Source organism: Eretmochelys imbricata, chromosome 3 (genome assembly GCF_965152235.1).
Source record: "Eretmochelys imbricata isolate rEreImb1 chromosome 3, rEreImb1.hap1, whole genome shotgun sequence".
NCBI classification, from domain to species: domain Eukaryota; kingdom Metazoa; phylum Chordata; order Testudines; family Cheloniidae; genus Eretmochelys; species Eretmochelys imbricata.
This window is the reverse complement of record NC_135574.1, coordinates 47,902,813-47,920,851: the sequence shown is the minus strand read 5'-3', so window position 1 is coordinate 47,920,851 and position 18,039 is coordinate 47,902,813. Positions and strand designations below refer to the sequence as shown.

General features: G+C 40.1%; 1 protein-coding gene across 6 annotated transcripts in view; it reads left to right on the top strand.

Annotated features, from left to right (window-relative positions):
* The window catches only part of DST (dystonin), a 468,940-nt gene that overhangs the window by 339,265 nt on the left and 111,636 nt on the right, over positions 1 to 18,039 (top strand). For all 6 annotated transcript variants that reach the window (XM_077811595.1, XM_077811594.1, XM_077811599.1 and 3 more), the window contains 8 exons: positions 889 to 1,097; positions 3,799 to 4,116; positions 4,303 to 4,469; positions 6,046 to 6,202; positions 6,701 to 6,827; positions 10,271 to 10,333; positions 14,049 to 14,284; positions 16,700 to 16,829. In XM_077811595.1, the coding sequence (XP_077667721.1) occupies positions 889 to 1,097; positions 3,799 to 4,116; positions 4,303 to 4,469; positions 6,046 to 6,202; positions 6,701 to 6,827; positions 10,271 to 10,333; positions 14,049 to 14,284; positions 16,700 to 16,829 (1,407 nt within the window). The remainder of the gene's footprint in view (positions 1 to 888; positions 1,098 to 3,798; positions 4,117 to 4,302; positions 4,470 to 6,045; positions 6,203 to 6,700; positions 6,828 to 10,270; positions 10,334 to 14,048; positions 14,285 to 16,699; positions 16,830 to 18,039) is intronic.

The window sequence follows — 18,039 nt, the reverse complement described above, 5'->3', positions numbered from 1 at the left end:
AATTTTCAAATGAATTTTAGTTCTGCAGTTTCTCTTTGAAGTCTGTTTCTGAAGTTTTTTTGTTCAAATATGGCTAATTTTAAATGCCCTATGCTTCACTAATCCCTAGCTGCTGTTTCAGTCCTTTGGAGCTGTTAACAGCTAGCATAAGTTAGAGTACCCAGGGACCAGCCCTGCAAACAGTTGCGTCAGGAATGGGAAGAGCAAAACCAAGCTTTAAGCCACCTTTTGCCCCCCACCCTGAGTTGTCCTATGTGCTCCTCGGCCATAACTGAAGATCCAGCCTTTTGATTGTGTATTGTCAAGGGGCAAATCCTGAGGTCTTATCTTGGCAAGTTTGCAGTGAAGTCTGCCTCATAAGAACATAAGAATGGCCATACTGGGTTTGACCAATATCCTGTATTCCATCAGTGGCCAATGCCACATGTTTCAGAGGGAATGAACAGAATAGGCAATCATCAAATCCCACCTCATTCTTCTCTTCTGCAGACTAAACAATCCCAGTTCCCTCAGCCTCTCCTCATGAGTCATGTGTTCCAGTCCCCTAATCATTTTTGTTGCCCTCCGCTGGATGCTTTCCAATTATAATATATATTTTTTTGAGATGGAGTGACCACAACTCCATGCAGCATTCAAGATGTGGGCATACCATGGATTTATACAGTGGCATTATGATGTTTTCTGTCTTGTTATCTATCCCTTTCCTAATGGTTTGTAACATTCTTTTTAGCTTTTTTGACTGCCACTGCACATAGAATGAATGTTTTCAGAGAACTCTCCCCTGAGGACTGAGCAAAAACAGAGTTAGAACTGTAGGTTTGGGCTCAGTGATTCTAGGAGAAGTAAAGAGAACCTTTTAGTGATTTCCTTCCTGTTTATTTCTTTCAGATGACATTGTTGGCAGATATGACAGTTTATCCAGGTCTGTGAATGAACGGAACGAGAAGCTCCAGATAACGCTGACTCGTTCTCTTAGTGTGCAAGATGGTTTGGATGAAATGCTTGACTGGATGGGAGGTGTTGAAAAGAGCCTTGAAGAACAAGGTCAAATGCCTTTGAATTCTGCTGCTATTCAGGATATCATTAGTAAAAATATTGTAAGTAGCATTCTTTGAAGGAAACATTTGCCTGCTAATTGAGATAATGTTTAACAATTTCAAGAAATAATTTTAGTCTCATTAATCCTTTAATGGATACAAAATAAACTTTGAAATCAGTGAAGTTACCCTGGTTTACATCAGGATCTGACTGTAACTATTTCTTCTTAAGTGCTAGGTAGGTATTGTTGTTGTTATTCCTCAGGATTACATCATGGGGATTTTAAAAAAACCAAAACCAAATATCTTTCACATATTATCCTTGAAGCATAAAAGGGGGAAAGCGACTGTCAAATTCCCCATGAGCCACCAATAAATCCTGACGAGGCGCTGGCTCCATAGGTTTTGGCGGCCAAGAGTTTTGGTAAACCCTCCATGCACTTGTTCTACTCTGACTTTCCTTAGAATTCTTACATTGCCTGTGAGCACTGTCTTCCGGAGGTCACTGATCACGATACCTGGCACTTCTAACATGTAGAGCCCTGTGCAGATACAAATTTATATCCGTGGATGGAAATTGGTATCTGCTGATCCGCAGGGCTCTCCCAGGAACTGCAGCAGGGAAAGGAGCAGAACGTGGGGCCGTCGCTCCCAGGAGCCAGCTCCCCACCCTGGCAGCTCCTCCGGCACAAGTGTACCATCCCTTCCACGCAGCTGTCTTCATAACTGCATCTCCTGTCTGGGTCTGTACAGCCACGCCGGAGATCGGGGCTGGGAGCGGCGTGGTACAGCTGTGCCGAAGGAGCTGCCAGCACAGGGCGCTGGCTCCTGGGAGCGACGGCCCCATGTTCTGCTCCTTTCGCCACTGCAGTTCCCAGGAGAGCCCTGCGGTTCAGCGAATGCTGATTTCTATCTGCGGATATAAATTTGTAGCCATGCAGGGCTCTACTAACATGTTCTTGAGCTGCTCATTCATATCTTTAGGGATCGCTCCAAGAGCTTCAGTAATCATTGGGATCGTCTTTATTCTAGTTTTCCATAACATTGCGCTTTTTGACAGAGTTCTTCGTACTTTGCTATCTTCTCTTCTTGTTTCTTTTGTATATTTCTATCTGCTGCTATGGCAGTATCTATTAACATGGTCTTATTTGTCTTCTGTTCTGCAACAACAGAGTCCAACCTGTTTGGTTTGTGACAATTGCCAGATCCCTAAAATATTTGCCTCTTCATTTTCTAGAGCACTTTCAATTCAGTGGTCATAATACCACATGGTTCATTTCCATACTTGCCACATAGGCTCCACTGAATATACTTGATGACCTCATTGTGTCTTTTCATATATTGTCTCCCAGCCCAGCTCCTGCTGCTGCTCAACACATGCTCCACCATCTCTTCTTTTTCGGAACACATTCAGCAGTTCAGGAAGCAGTTCTGTCAGTCAATTTTGTTTGGAAAGCAATTAAACCTTAACAGCTGCTCTTGTGAACTCATAATGCGGTTCTCTTTTGACATACCCTTCTACAAGTGATGTGTTTGTTAAGCTTCTATCACGAATGGGTTCGATCTCTCTCCACTTGTGTCCTTGCATTGATTTCTGTGTAAACTTTCAATCTGTCCTCACTTCTTCTTTGACTTCTTTGTGTTGGAACTCTGACAGTTCCCTGATTCCAAGATGCTGGTAGGAGCCATGCTGACATACCTTGGATGGTGCCTTCTTTAACTTGTATGCCACTGATTGCACTGGTTTGCCCCTTTTTACAGCTGCTGACACACATTTAGCCAAATTAACCTGTAGCTTGATATCTTCACAAAATTTTTCGACATGTGATCAGTCTCTGTATATCCTTTTATGACTGTCCATATAGTTTCAGGTCATTTATTTATAATGACTGGTTAAGTGATTGTTGCACTTTGCTGATATGATAATCACAATTTATCCCACAGAGCATTCATTTCAGCCACACTGTGTTGCTACCATGAACAGCACTGGCGATAAGGAATCCCCTTGAAAGATTCCGCCTTTAATTTGGACCTCATCAATGAGAGTCCCCTCCAGGTAGAGTCGAGTGTTCCAATTAACCATAGATTGCTGCAGAAGAGAAATGATCGTTGGATGAACTTAATGCATTTTCAGTGTCTTGATGATCCACACATATTATGTGATTTTGGGTAGCCTAGCCACACCATTTCTAAGTTTTCTTTTTTTGTTTCTTCTGTGATCCTCCTTTTCAGTGTGAGGTGGGTGTTTTGTCCCTTTCATGTTTACTGTGCAACCGTTTTGCTCAGGAGGCAGCATTCCATTACAAGCTAGTGTTATCCAGATCTTTTTTGCGAGAATTGCCAGTAGAAGTTTCCACATAGTTGGTAAACACATGATTGATCTATAATTCATAGGGTCACTGCTGCCATCTTTCTTTTTTATAGAGGACGGTTCTCCCTGTCTCCATCCATCTTGGACATCTGTTCTTCAAACATTTATTAAGTTGTTCAAGCCACAATCCATGCACCCACCTGGTCTGGATGCTTTCCAAATCTTCATTCCTCTCAGTGCCTCATCTATTTCTTTCTTTGATATTCCTGTGTATTCCTCTATTTTGCGATTTTTAAATTTTTCTGTCACATTTTTAATGATTATTTGTCTTACTGTTCTTCTTATATTATTATTATTATTTTATTATTAATTTATGGTGAACCTGAGTTATCAGTGTCATTTCTTAAGACTTCTTTATAACCCCTCCACAATAATTGTTGCTTGTTTCAGATGCTGGAACAAGATATTGCAGGTCGCCAAAGCAGTATAAATGCTATGAATGAAAAAGTGAACAAATTCATAGAAACAACAGATCCATCCACTGCATCCTGTCTGCAAGCTAAAATGAATGAGCTCTCTGTACGGTTTGCTAAAGCATGTACCAGACACAAAGGGAAACTTGCAAAGATGGAGGAATTGAAGACCAAAGTGGAGTTGTTTGAAGGCCTGTCAGAAAAACTTCAGTCATTTTTAGACAAGAAAATTCAGACTCTCAACGAGACTGACGCTCCAGGAAAGGATGTTACTGAAGTGTCTCAATATATGCAGGTATTATACAGCTCCATTTGCACATAGTGTAGATTTGTGCCCTCACTTACTTACCTCATGGTTGCGCAGTCAATATAACAAGCTGGTTCCCCAACTTTAATAGAACAGCTAAGATCAAGGATTGAATTTTGAACAACTGATCATAGAGCCCAATATAAAACTGGCACTTTCTGTTCATTTCTGCAGGAAACTAGTACAGCGTTGGTGGATCATAAAAAAGATCTTGAAGTTTTGCATCAGCTTCTTGAAGAGCTTTCTGTTCATGGTCTCCCTGGGGACAAAGCATTGGTTTTAGAAAAGTTAAATGCCTTGACAAAGAAGTTCAAGGAAGTGGAAGAGACTGTGAAGGAAAAGTTAGTACAATAATCATTAACATATTTCTGCTTATTATATGCAAGCGATACAATATACATTTTGTAATGAATGTCATGCTTTTGTACGTAGTGCATGGTGCTGATTAAGAAAAAGATAGCCCTCATGTTTGAGAGCACACTGTAGGTTGTTTGAAGGTAAACGGTTCAAAGGCGGTATTGTCTACAGAAAAGAAAGCAACCCTCACCTCCTGCCATGGTATTTGCAGCAGTGCTATCAGTTCTAATAGTAACTACTGCACTGCTTCTCAAATGGAATACAAGGTTCTGCATGTGTAAGCTGCTATAAAGTTACGATTGGAATGCAGAGGGTGAACAGAAAACTAAAAGAATGAATTTTCATTATGATTGGGCCGTATGTACAGAGAAATTAGATTTTCCAAATGTTGCTCATACCCACAAAATATGTTTGAGATCAGATTAATTAGACAAGGACACAAATGCTTCTGGTTCTGGTCCAGTCCAGAAACTGGAAACCGACCAAGTTGCTGAGGCACGTAAAATTCCGTTCTAAATGAACTGATATTCAACATGATGTCACAAAAATAAAGTAGTTACACGATGGGATAGTGTCTCCTCTGTGTGCACATGTAATTGATCACAATGACAGTATTGGGTATGTTTCAGAGTAGCAGCCGTGTTAGTCTGTATTCGCAAAAAGAAAAGGAGTACTTGTGGCACCTTAGAGACTTAACAAATTTATTGGATATGGAAATCATGCTTAGATATTGTACACTATAGCCACTATAAAAAGATAGCTAAGCCTTCCCAAGAAACAGATTTTTAAACATTGTTACATAGTGATTTTTCAGAATCCCAGACTTTCTGATGATCTAGACATCACTCACTCAGTTCTCTGGTTGTTATTTCACAGTGGTATCAAACTGCTGGGATATGTACTATCACAAGTTTCCTTCTTAGAGCAAAATTCTTATTTACTCACTACTCTCTCTCCTTGTTTAATCTCTCTGTACTGCTGCTGTCAGTGACACTTTTTCTGTTTATTTTATGTATATCTCCCTTTTCCGCATCCCTCCTTCCACCGTTGAGTTTTCTTGCAACGGCACAGAATGAAATTGTGATCTTCAAAGCACTGGGTCTCACACTATCCTTGCTTTTATTGCATAGGATTATGTATACTTTATCAGCACAACTGAAATATCACTTCAGGATTAACTAATGTTTAGCTATAATGTATGTAAGTTCAAAGTATATTTAATAAGTTCCAACACAAGAGGATATAATGGAGCCCTCATAAGTTTTGCTTCCCAAACTCTCATCATCTCAAATTGGATCACTGAGGTTTTCAGCTCCACTGTTAATTATCTGCCTAGCTGAGGCAGTTAACGTTAACAAAATTTTACAGTTATAAGAGTAGTTTTGAATTATACTATAAATTCATGGGCCTCTTCCATACTCATTGAAGTCAATCACTTAGCTCTCATTGTCTTCAATCGCAGAAGGATTGGGTCAAAAATTACTTAGTTCTGTTGATATAATTTCAGAATGATTAATGTTTTTCTGCACTCAAGTTCTCTTGCTGTCTTTAATTGCCTAGAGAAGAGGATGTATCATCTTGTCAGGAACAAATGGATACTTTCAAACTCCTTGTAGAATCTTTAAAGAAATGGATGAACGAGACAACAGATAGGATTCCAGCTGTGCAACCATCTTTAAATACAGAGGATTTGAAGAAACCATTGGAAGATATTAGGGTGAGAGAGTGTATATAAGAAGGGATACTATTGCTAATGGAATTTTGGCAGCTGTTAATAACATGACAGCATGAAGTTAAAAGACAAGATTTTCAATTTGTTTCTAATATTGTGCAGTGTCATTTATATATATATGTTTTGGGGGGGGAATATTCTTTTAACTGGCAGACATCAGGTGTTAGTATTTTCCATGCTGATACCCACTCCCCCATAGATTTTGTGGTGCCTTATATGCCACTTTCCCCCTTTTACTCTGCTAGAGTGAGGAGCTTGCCATATTCTAAAATACATAGCCGTCAGGATAGTAGAGCATGCAGTCTCACTGACACTGCCGGTAATACCATTCTTTGGGTTTTATGATGCATGACACAGGCCAAGAGCCCAGTATCTTCCCTAAAGACCTTGTGCATCCTTTTCTCCATGCTAAGTATTTCACATTATTTTTTTCCTTTTAAAAATGTAATGAACAAACTGAAATATTACATTTTGGTTACTCAGAAATTAGAAAAGGAATGGACTTTAAAAGCACCTGAAATTCAGAAAATGAAGAGCAAAGGAACATCATTATGTAACCTAATCAGTGCTGTGATTTCCCCTGCCAAAGGCAGGGCAGCTTCAAAAGCAGGTATGCATTTGTATGATCAGCTAACCCCATTTATTGTAAATGTTCAATTTAAAAATAAAATTTCTTGCTTTTTTAATAAATGTGACATCATTGGGTTTGCTTAGTAAACTTCGTGCTTTTGTAAAATCAGTCTCCCACATGGATACATTGATTGTCCTGAGCGCTATTTGGCTTGACTGTCATTTACACTAAGGTTCTGGCAGTTTACATTTACTTTGACTCCTTTACACTCGCAGATTGATGTAAAGGGGCCTTAGTGTAAATGAGAATCAGGCCCTAAAGTCCTTGGTGTATTCACAGAACAGGCACAAAATGAGCAGTGGAAGTGCAAGCTTCTTCATCCCACCAATAAGCCTGTGTCTTATTAGTGGGACACTTCTGGAGGTAAAAGAGTGGTTTAGTCTGCATGCCCATTCAATGCTTGTCAAGGCTCCTTCCCCTCTCTGTACTCTAGGGTACAGATGTGGGGACCTGCATGAAAGACCCCCTACACTTATTCTTACCAGTTTATGTTAAAAGCTGCCACCACCAAAGTGTTACACAAAGAACAGGGGAAGTGCCCACTGGGAAACGTCTCTCCCCCAAATTATCCCCCCAAACCCTACACCCCCTTTCCTGGGGAAGGACCCCCTTTCCTGGGGAAGGCTTGATAAAAATCCTCACCAATTTGCATAGGTGAACACAGACCCAAACCCTTGGATCTTAAGAACAATGAAAAAAACAATCAGGTTCTTAAAAGAAGAATTTTAATTAAAGAAAAAGTAAAAGAATCACCTCTGTAAAATCAGGATGGTAAATACCTTACAGGGTAATCAGATTCAAAACATAGAGAATCCCTCTAGGCAAAACCTTAAGTTACAAAAAGACACAAAAATAGGAACACACATTCTCTCCAGCACAACTTATTTTATCAGCCATTTAAACAAAACAGAATCTAATGCATATCTAACTAGATTGCTTACTAACTCTTTACAGGAGTTCTGACCTGCATTCCTGCTATGGTCCCGGCAAAAACATCACAGAGACAGAGAGGATCCTTTGTTTCCCCCCTCCATCTTTAAAAGTATCTTGTCTCCTCATTGATCATTCTGGTCAGGTGCCAGCGAGGTTATCTTAGCTTTTTAACCCTTTACAGGTGAAAGGGTTTTTCCTCTGGCCAGGAGGAATTTAAAGATGTTTACCCTTCCCTTTATATTTATGACAGTGCTTGATATCGCCTCTGAGTCTGCCAAGCAGTGCTAATTTAGACTCTAATGCTGCAGACACTTAGGCACATGCATACCTTTGCTCCATGAGTACTGTTGACATCAGTGAGATTGTTCATATATGTAAAGTTAGGCATGTGCTTGAGAATTTGCAGGATCGTGGCCTTTGTGGTGGTGAGAACACTTGTCCGTTTAAAAGATGAACTGAGATGAGCACGCTCATTTCACATGCAGTAGAGCACTTAACAGCAACTAGATAACAGCAGTTTTCAATAAACATCAACATGAGTTGGAGCTGAACCAACAATATGGAGGAGAAAGGACTCCCTATCGTATTAACATTCTCCTGAGCCAACCTATCCTGCCAGGTTGCAGCTTCGGCTTTTCTTTGTAATCTAATTTTAAAGAGAGAAAATCTCTGTATTTCAGAGTTTGAAGTACTACCCATCACAGTAGCATGTCAGTGCTTAAATGTTGGTTTGTTTTACAGATACGGGTAAATATTGTTAACCGGAATTTAAACAATTTGGGCAGAATATACATAGGGTGCCATAATGGCAAGAAAGACATTCTCAGTCAGGGCCCCTGACTTTCTGAACTTGCTTCTGGATATGGTCGAAAGAGGCTCTGACTTGTCAACCTTCAAAACATATCTTCTTAGAGCAGCTAGTGGGGAAAGGTGTATTGCTTGTGGGGCAATGTTTGGCAAGAGTGGGGCATTTTTTCTTCTCCTTTGCTGAAAATGGCGGTAGTTGCTTCTGGTTTTATCCTGGTTTGGTTTTTCAGTAAACTGTGAAGGGTACCTAGATCCTGGGATGGGAGACCTCTTTTTTTCTCTTTGCCCATGCATCCAAATAAATACACAGGACAGCAGTTAACAGCCAGTGTATTCCTCTGCTCTCACCAGGCAAGTGCAGTGATGCAGATTACTTATAAATAACTGTAAATGCAAGAGCCCCTTGATGAGCAACGCTGCATATTCTCGGGGATTGTGTGGCAGGAGAGGAGTACGGGGATAGAAAACCTCTTTCTTAAGATGGTCAATACTTATTTTGTTGTATGTTTTATTTTGGAGAGTGCACATATATGGCCTGTTTCTGCTCCCCTTGAATCAACGGGAGCTTTGGCACTGGGAACAGAGTTGAGCCCATAATGGGCAGAGGTGCAGTCGTTAAATATCTGCAGTTCTTGCAGTCCAGATAAAAGTTGAAGCCCTGTTGTTACAAAAAAAAATTGTGAAAATGGTGTTCACTTGTAATCAGTATACAGTTTTATCAACTCATTGTTTTTCCTGATGAATATGGTTTTCTGTATGAAAAATGCAGATATCTGATATTCTGTTTATACTAGTGAAAATTCTCCAGGCAACAAAGCATAGACAGATCCCATCATTGTGTTATGGGGGCAAACAGTTTTCCTCCCTGATTTATTTTTTCTAACCATCCCACAGCTGCCACTGTTGTGGTACTCACTTTCCAGCTGGTGGTCAGGGATGAATGCACAGCCTTCTCCAAGGCAACCATTAATTCTGCTCCATTAATTGGTCATCTGGGAGTACTCCGTAAACATGTAGTAAATACTGGAGGTGACTCTCCTTCCCCTCCTCATTTCTGTTTTGTGGTTTTCCTGCTTTCCAGAGGCCCAAGGTGGTTCCCAAACCTCTTTGAACAGTTTACAGAGATAATCCCACTGAAATCAGTAGGACTACCTGTGTGAGTAGCTGCTCATCAGTGGGAGTAAAGGCTCCATAATCTGGCCCTGATTGTGGGGTCATTTGCACAACACCTGATCAAGATGAGTAGTATCTTACTGAGAGCCTGGCTCTGAGTGACTTGTCACACTGAAATCAATAGAAGTTGCCAGTAGACAACCTGGACTCAGTGTGAGTAAAGGTATCAGAATCTGGCCCTAAGAAGTAGTCTCTGATTTCAATGGGATGATGTGTAGGGTTCAGTTGTGCTTATAGTGCACAATCCACAGGAAAAGGTGGTGCAGATCAATGTAATAGATATGGAACAAACTAAATCAAAGATATATATCCCAAGTGTGATATGTCTGTGTGGCATTCCATGTTGTTTTAATATGATAAAGAGAGCTGCATTTCATATCTGAAACTGTTATTTTGTAAAGAATTGTGATTTTGGTGTGAAAAGGCCTCAAATATTCACAGAGGTTGGAGAACTGAAATTGCAGCTCCTGTGAGCACTGCATTGCTAATTTTCTCTCTCTCATCTGTAGGTGGAATAGTATTAAATGGTGAAGGAGCAACTTCAGGAACTCAAGGTTTCCTGACAAATAAAGGTAAATAATTACTAAATAAGATTCTCATATGTGACAGAGACGTGTGATTGTGCACTAATGTGTTTAGTCATTGGCGTGGACCACTCTGGAAGATTAGGGTTTTTCAATAAGAAAAAATTACAATGTAATCCATAAATGTAAATGATTTAAACCAGAACTATAATGAGAAAGCAGATTTTTTTTGCAAAACCGTATTATCAATAACTATTTTTAATATTTCATTAAAGATGGAGGGCCAAATTCTCACTTCCCATTGCACAATATGCATAGCTCCAGAAAAGTGGTGTAAATATATATAACATACCTATTTAACATAAGCTGCAGTGTTCAGAAGAATCATGCAAGTGTGTCCATGCATAAATGGAAGTTTCAAAAATTGCTTAACAAGTACATCCACCCACCCACCCTCCCAGCATCTACTTGTACCGCGTGTGTGGTGTACCCCATCTCCAGAACAAACTATTTTGTTTCGATTCTGCGTACAAGAGTTATATATTCACTTTGTATGTAAGCCTGGATAGATCCGTACTCCGTTTTAGGTCTACAGTGTCCACTCTTACCAAACTACCGTCTACTCAGCTCTCTCAGTAACACAATACTTCCACAGCGGTTCTTGTGTACATAGGTGCCGACTCCATGGGTGCACCAAGACTCAAGCACCCATGGAAAAAATAGTGGGTGCTCAACACACACCCACCACAGCTGTTTGGCGGCTGGCAGGAGATGCTTGGAGGAGGGTGAAGAGCAGTGGGTGGGTGGCAGGGCTTTGGGGGAGGGGGTGCAGCCGGGATGGGAAGAGGCGGAGCGAAGGCAGGGCCTTGGGGGAGGAGGTGGGAAGAGGCGGAGCAAGGGCAGGTCCTCAGGGGAAAGGGCGGAGTGGGAGCGGGGCCTTGGACAGAGCAGAGGTGGAGCACCTACCAGGAAAAATAAAAGTCAGCACTTATACTTGTGTATGATCAGAATTAGGGAGCAAATGCTTTCTGGAGGCATTTTCTCTGCTACATTTATGATATTCAAGTATTTGTGAGTTTCAAACCAGAATTTGGCCCTAAATATTTACAATATTACAGTACTCCTTAATTTAGCTACTAAATATTTTACTTTTTCAAAAATGAAATGTAATCACTATAATGTTAAGGATATTTTATTGATAATCGAACTACGTCCAAACATATGTACAACTTTATAGTTTGAAACTTTAAGATAAAATTTGCCATTTCAGAAGCTCTTATAGAATATGTACTAAAATGAGGTCATTCATAAGTAAGGTTACGATTTGGTCATGGAGGTCTGTGACTTCAGCCCGCAGCGGCTGGGAGTTGCAGGGTACCCCTAGCTCCCGTGGTGGCCTGGAGCTGCAGGGGACCCCTGCCGCCCGCAGTGGCAGGGGTCCCCCACAGCTCCCCAGATACCGTGGGCGGTGGGGGATCCCTGGCAGCTCCTCAGCCAGCACCAGCAGGGGAATCCCCCACAGATCCGCAGTTCCTGCGGGCAGGGGAATCTCCCAGAGCTCCTCAGTCCCCACGGGCAGCGAGAGATCCCCTGCAGTTCCTCAGTCCCATCAGGGGAGATCCTCCATAGCTCCCCAGCTGCTGCAAGCAGGGGAACCCCCGCAACTCCCCCACCTGGGGGGAATCCCCCAGAGCTCCCCAGTCCCCAGGTTGCGGGGGATCCCCTGCAACTCCCCAGCCGCCACAGGCTGGGGTCCCTCCCAGCCATAGGGGAGGGGCCGCAGCTCCCAGCCACAACAGGGCAGGATGCAGGACCTTCCTCCCTCCCCTTTTTGTCATGGACATTTTTAGTAAAAACAGGTCATGGCTTCCATGAATTTTTGTTAATTGCCCATGACCTGTCTGTGATTTTTACTAAAAATGTCCATGACAAATCTGTAGCCTTATTCATAAGTAGTGTTGCCATGTTAAGTTTAAACTAGGGCTGTTGATTAATCGCAGTTAACTTACGCGATTAACTAAAAAAAATTAATCACAATTAAAAAAATTAATCGCGATTAATTGAAGTTTACATTGCACTGTTAAACAATAGACTACCAATTGAAATTTACTAAATATTTGTGGATGTTTTTCTACATTTTCAAATGTATTGATTTCAATTATAACACAGAATACAAAGTGTACAGTGCTCACATATTATTTTTTATTACAAATATTTGCACTGTAAAAATGATAAACAAAATAATTCTGCATTTACAAATGCAGAATTATGTACAAAAAGGTACAAAAATAACTGCATTCAAAAATAAAACAATGGAAAACTTTAGAGACTATGAGTCCACTCAGTCCTACTTCTTTTTCAGACAATCACTCAGACAAACAAGTTAGTTTACAATTGCTAAATGCTGCCTGCTTCTTATTTACATTGTCACCTGAAAGTGAGAACAGGCATTTGTGTGACAATTGCAAGGTATTTACGTCCCAGGTATGGTAAACTTTCGTATGCCCCTCCATGCTTCGGCCACCATTCCAGAGCACCATTCCATGCTTCCGTGTTGATGACGCTTGTTAAAAAAATAATGCATCAGTTAAATTTGTGACTGAACTCCTTGGGGGAGAATTGTATGTCTCCTGCTCTGTTTTACCCACATCCTGCCATATATTACATGTTATAGCAGTCTCAGATGATGACCCAGCACATGTTCATTTTAAGAACACTTTTACAGCAGATTGGACAAAACACAAAGAAGGTACCAATGTAAGATTTCTAAAGATAGCTGCAGCACTCGACCCAAAGTTTAAGAATCTGAAGTGCCTTCCAAAATCTGAGAGGGACGAGGTGCAGAGCATGCTTTTAGAAGTCTTAAAAGAGCAACAGAGCCCAAACCAGTTTCTGTGGAAACTACAAAAAAGACCAAAAAACCACCAAAAAAGAAAATCAACTTTCTGCTGGTGGCATCTGACTCAGATGAAGAAAATGAACATGCGTCGGTCCGCACTGCTTTGGATTGTTATCAAGCAAAACCTGTCATCAGCATGGACGCATGTCCTCTGGAATGGTGGTTGAAGCATGAAAGGACATATGATCTTTAGCACATCTGGCATGTAAATATCTTGTGATGCTGTCTACAACAGTGCTACACGAACACCTGTTCTCACTTTTAGGTGACATTATAAACAAGAAGCAGGCAGCATTGTCTCCTGCAATTGTAAACAAACTTGTTTGTCTGAGTGATTGGCTGAACAAGAAGTAGGACTGAGTGGACTCATAGACTCTAAAGTTTTCCATTGTTTTATTTTTGAATGCAGTTATTTTTGTACATAATTCTGCATTTGTAAGTTCAACTTTCATGATAAAGAGATTGCACTACAGTACTTTTATTAGGTGAATTGAAAAATACTATTTCTTTTATTTTTTACAGTGCAAATATTTGTAATCAAAAAGTAAGATAAAGTGAACACTGTACATTTTGTATTCTGTGTTGTAATTAAAATCAATATATTTGAAAATGTAGAAAACATATTTAAATAAATGGTATTCTATTGTTTAACAGCAGGATTAATCGTGATTAATATTTTAATTGCTTGACAGCCCTAGTTTAAACTACAAGTGGTCATAACATATTCAACTGTCTCAGTGTATTACATAGATTTTTTTTCCATGGCTTAGCTATTGTAACTTCAGATATTTCTGAAGTCCTGTACAGAAGTCCTTCAAAAGGCCTATATTTTTTAACATATATTTCCCCCACTTCCTCCCACAGAACTGACAGCTGTTCAACAGGCTATGTCAGATGTAAATCACAGTTACGAAGATTTGGGAGCTTTACTGAAGGAAAAGGTTTCAGAACTGGAAAGCATGCTTTCGAAGATGCAAAATGTTCAAGAAGAATCAAACTCAGTGATGCAGTGGTTGCAAAAAATGGATAAGACTGCTGCAAGCTGGGAAGCAGCTCCTACTGATAGTGAAGCTGTTAGAGCACAAGTAGAAGAACATAAGGTACTCTGTGTATATGAAGCAAACTGTCAATTAAGGACCATGTGAAATTTTAAACAGAATTCCCTGTTGAAATTAGTGGGGTAGTTCTTCTGAATAATTGATGCCACAATACAGCCCCATATTAGCACAATATAGAGAGATTTTTTTTAAGTCCCATAAATATGCCAAACAAGGGCAGAGCAAATCTGGCAAAATGTATAACTAAAATAAAAGAAGAGGAATTGTTCATGTCAGAATAATTTTGAATACAAATTTAAATAGATGAGGGTGTACTGATCATGCAACATCCCTTCGATTTTTGCATGAGTTTATTTGCTTGCACATAAGACTTGAAGGGATCTATCTAACAGAAAGCCATTTCTGCAACTGCTAGTCCACTACAGCTCCACAGATCTTTTACACTGTGGTGCTGCAGAGACTTACTCTACATGTAGGCAGCAATTTCCTCGCAGTCGTCGTGTCATACTTGTTAATTTATATGGCCATTCAAGATCCCCCCGCATTAAAATGATTATAAGAGAATTGCTAAAGCAGCACTAGGCTCCCAGCCCTCCTCATCACTGGGGACAGAAGTTCCCCATCTCCTCTCTGACAATGATAGGTAGGGTAAGAGCACGCATATTGTGTATGGGTGCACATTTAAAGGGAAATGCACTCTGCCTCTGTGTACAGCTACTAAAAGGAAAAATCCTGCCCTCACCTGTGACTGTGAACATCCAGTATTTTACTGAGGTTGCAGTGAACGAAAACAAAATTTGACCCAATTTGTATACTTTTTCAGAATTAGTTGGTCAGCATTAAATGTTCATAACTTTACATCTGGTGACCAGAATTTCCTCAGATTAGACTGGTATTCAGCCCTAAAAATGAAACCAAGCTTTGAAAAGATGTGCTCATTTGTTTCTAAAACTGAACATTCAGAAATAACAAGCACTGGGGCCTCCTTAACTCATATGTACTTAAAGTAGTGTGTCTGTGCGCACATAAATAAATGAGTACTTAGCCTGGATGGAGTCTTGCCATTGGTTTCACTGTGCTTTGAAGTGGGCCCTAATTACAGAGTTTACTAAAGACAGGGAGACCTCAGCTTGTCCTTGCCGACTTTGCCTGGAAGGAATAGAATCAGGGACTTTTCTTTTGTCTTTTTCTTTCTTTAAAAATGGGTGGAAATTTAATGTAAAAATCATTCTAATGTTGTGTTAAGCACTCAAAAGTCAGGAAATAGGAAAGATAAAGCTGAATGCACAAGTTTAACTCTGGTTACTTGTAGTTTTAGACGCAGTTTGGGGATCACACTGACCAGTAATGGGTTCTGTCACTGCCTGCCTTCTCCCCTGGGTGTGTCTGGACCCTGATTGTCATACCCAACTCACATTAATATATATTCCTTCTTTTGAAACGTTTCTTTTAGTGCATTTAGGTAAACAACATTTTGCACTATAATACAACGTTTTGGCTATTATAGAATATTTATACTAGAACCCTTTTACCCTCTTGGGGCTAAGTATAGGGATTACTCACTTTTGTCATGTATAGGAGCTCCTGTGAGGATTTCAATCTCAGTGGGGGGAGCAGGACTTGTTCAGGCTAGGAAGTTTGCCACATGAGGAGAGATTAATAAGACTGGGACTTTTCAGCTTGGAAAAGAGACGACTAAGGGGGGATATGAAAGAGGTCTATAAAATCATGACTGGTGTGGAGAAAGTAAATAAGGAAGTGTTATTTACTCCTTCTCATAGTACAAGAACTAGGGGTCACCAAATGAAATTAATAGGCAGCAGGTTTAAAACAAACAAAAGGAAGTATTTTTTCACACAACGCAGAGTCAACCTCTGGAACTCCTTGCCAGAGGATGTTGTGAAGGCCAAGACTATAACAGGATTCAGAAAAGAACTAGATAAGTTAATGGAGGATAGGTCCATCAATGGCTATTAACCAGGATGGAGAGGGATGGTGTCCCTAGCCTCTGTTTGCCAGAAACTGGGAATGGGCAACAGAGGATAGATCACTTGGTGATTACCTGTTCTGTACATTCCCTCTGGGGTACCTGGCTTTGGAAGACAGGTTACTGGGCTAGATGGACCTCCGGTCTGACACAGTATGGCCGTTCTTATGTTCTATGGGGATTTGAGGACCTAGTTTATATGAGTTCTCCTCATTCCAGGGTCCTCTGCCACTGTTGTTAATATTAGGGATTATACAGCAGTCCACTGCTTGTTTTTAATAAAATGGCCTGTCACTGTATACATGACCAACCTTTGTAAAGTTCTTTGAGACTTGAAAAGCACTGTGTAAGTCCTAGATATAATTATGAGGATTTTTGTGTTTGTCATAATCATATTTTGGGATTAAAAAGATCTGTGCAATATTTTTAGTTTTCTGCTTACTTAAATTTATTGTTTTACTTCTTTGTAGTTATTTGAAACAGAATTGAAGCAAAGTGAAAATAAAGTACAGGAGCTGAAGGACAAAGTGACAGAGCTGTTGGAGAAGAATCCAAATTCTCCTGAGGCACCCAAATGGAAACAGATGTTTGATAAAATAGGTATTGCAATGTACTTGTACTCGGGCTCAGACTGATTTTGAAATTGCTACATTTTTAGTCATTTCAGCATACCACCAGTCACTTTTGATTACCTTGAATTATCAGAATTTTGATTATCTTGCCTGTTTTCTCATAAACGCTGCTCAGAATTCCACTTTCTGCACAATATTGTAAATCTAGAGTCTGAAGTCAGTGAACTTACTCTGATTTATACTGGTGCAACAGAGAGCAGAATTTGCCCCCCTGTTCTCAGAGGCTTTATAATTTATCCATTTCAAACTCTGTGAGGCTAAGCTTGAAGGTCAGTTGCTGATGCGTATACTGACACCTTTTGTAAGGATATGAAGAAAATTAACTTGGACAAATCAATTTCTAGAGCATTAGTATAATATAAAGAGCACTTGGGGCTGTTTTTAAAGCTTTCCTTCATGCTGTTTTTCCATGCCCTAGTGGGCTTTTGTCATGTATGGTTTTTAGTGGCTTATTGCCATTTTCCAAAACAGATTCCTTAAATTTTGCCCCCCAAAATTTAAATTTCCAATTTTGGACAATAGCCACTGAAGTTATGCCCTATATACTTTTCACATTTTTCAAAAAATGGATTTTTTATGTTTTAAAATAAAGTTTAGTTTTGCAATCGCTCACTGATTTTAATATACATTTCTATAATATCAGTATTTATTCCAATGGTGGTAAAATGTTAGATTGGAAAAATTATGAAGGAGCTCAGAAGAGGTCCAAAGCCCATATGATTTGAAAGAGAATTAAAACAGCGCAAGCAGGGCTCAGAGAGAAGTGGCACAGTAGGAAGGTGGAGCAAAGGCATTACACATAGGCAAAGATGACGTGAAAGAGGAGAAACATAAGGTAGATTTGAGCGATTACACAAGGAGCATAAGAAGAATCCAAAGAACATGAGTAGGAAATAAAACATTAGTGCCAAGGAGAAAATAAAACAGCGCCAAGAAGAAAGCATAGAAAGAATCAGAGTACCACAGAAGGAGGTGACAGAGTAGAAGAGCTACACAAAAGGGGATAGAGAAACAAGAGCTGGAGAGGGATAGGAATGGCTTATAGGAGCAGAGAGCGTGTCCGACATAGAGGAATTAATGTAACACAGAACTGAACCTAGTAATAGCAATAAAGCTACGCTGTTTCACACCAACTGATTTGGTACAGCTACTTATTTTGAGTTCTTACTCATTAATTT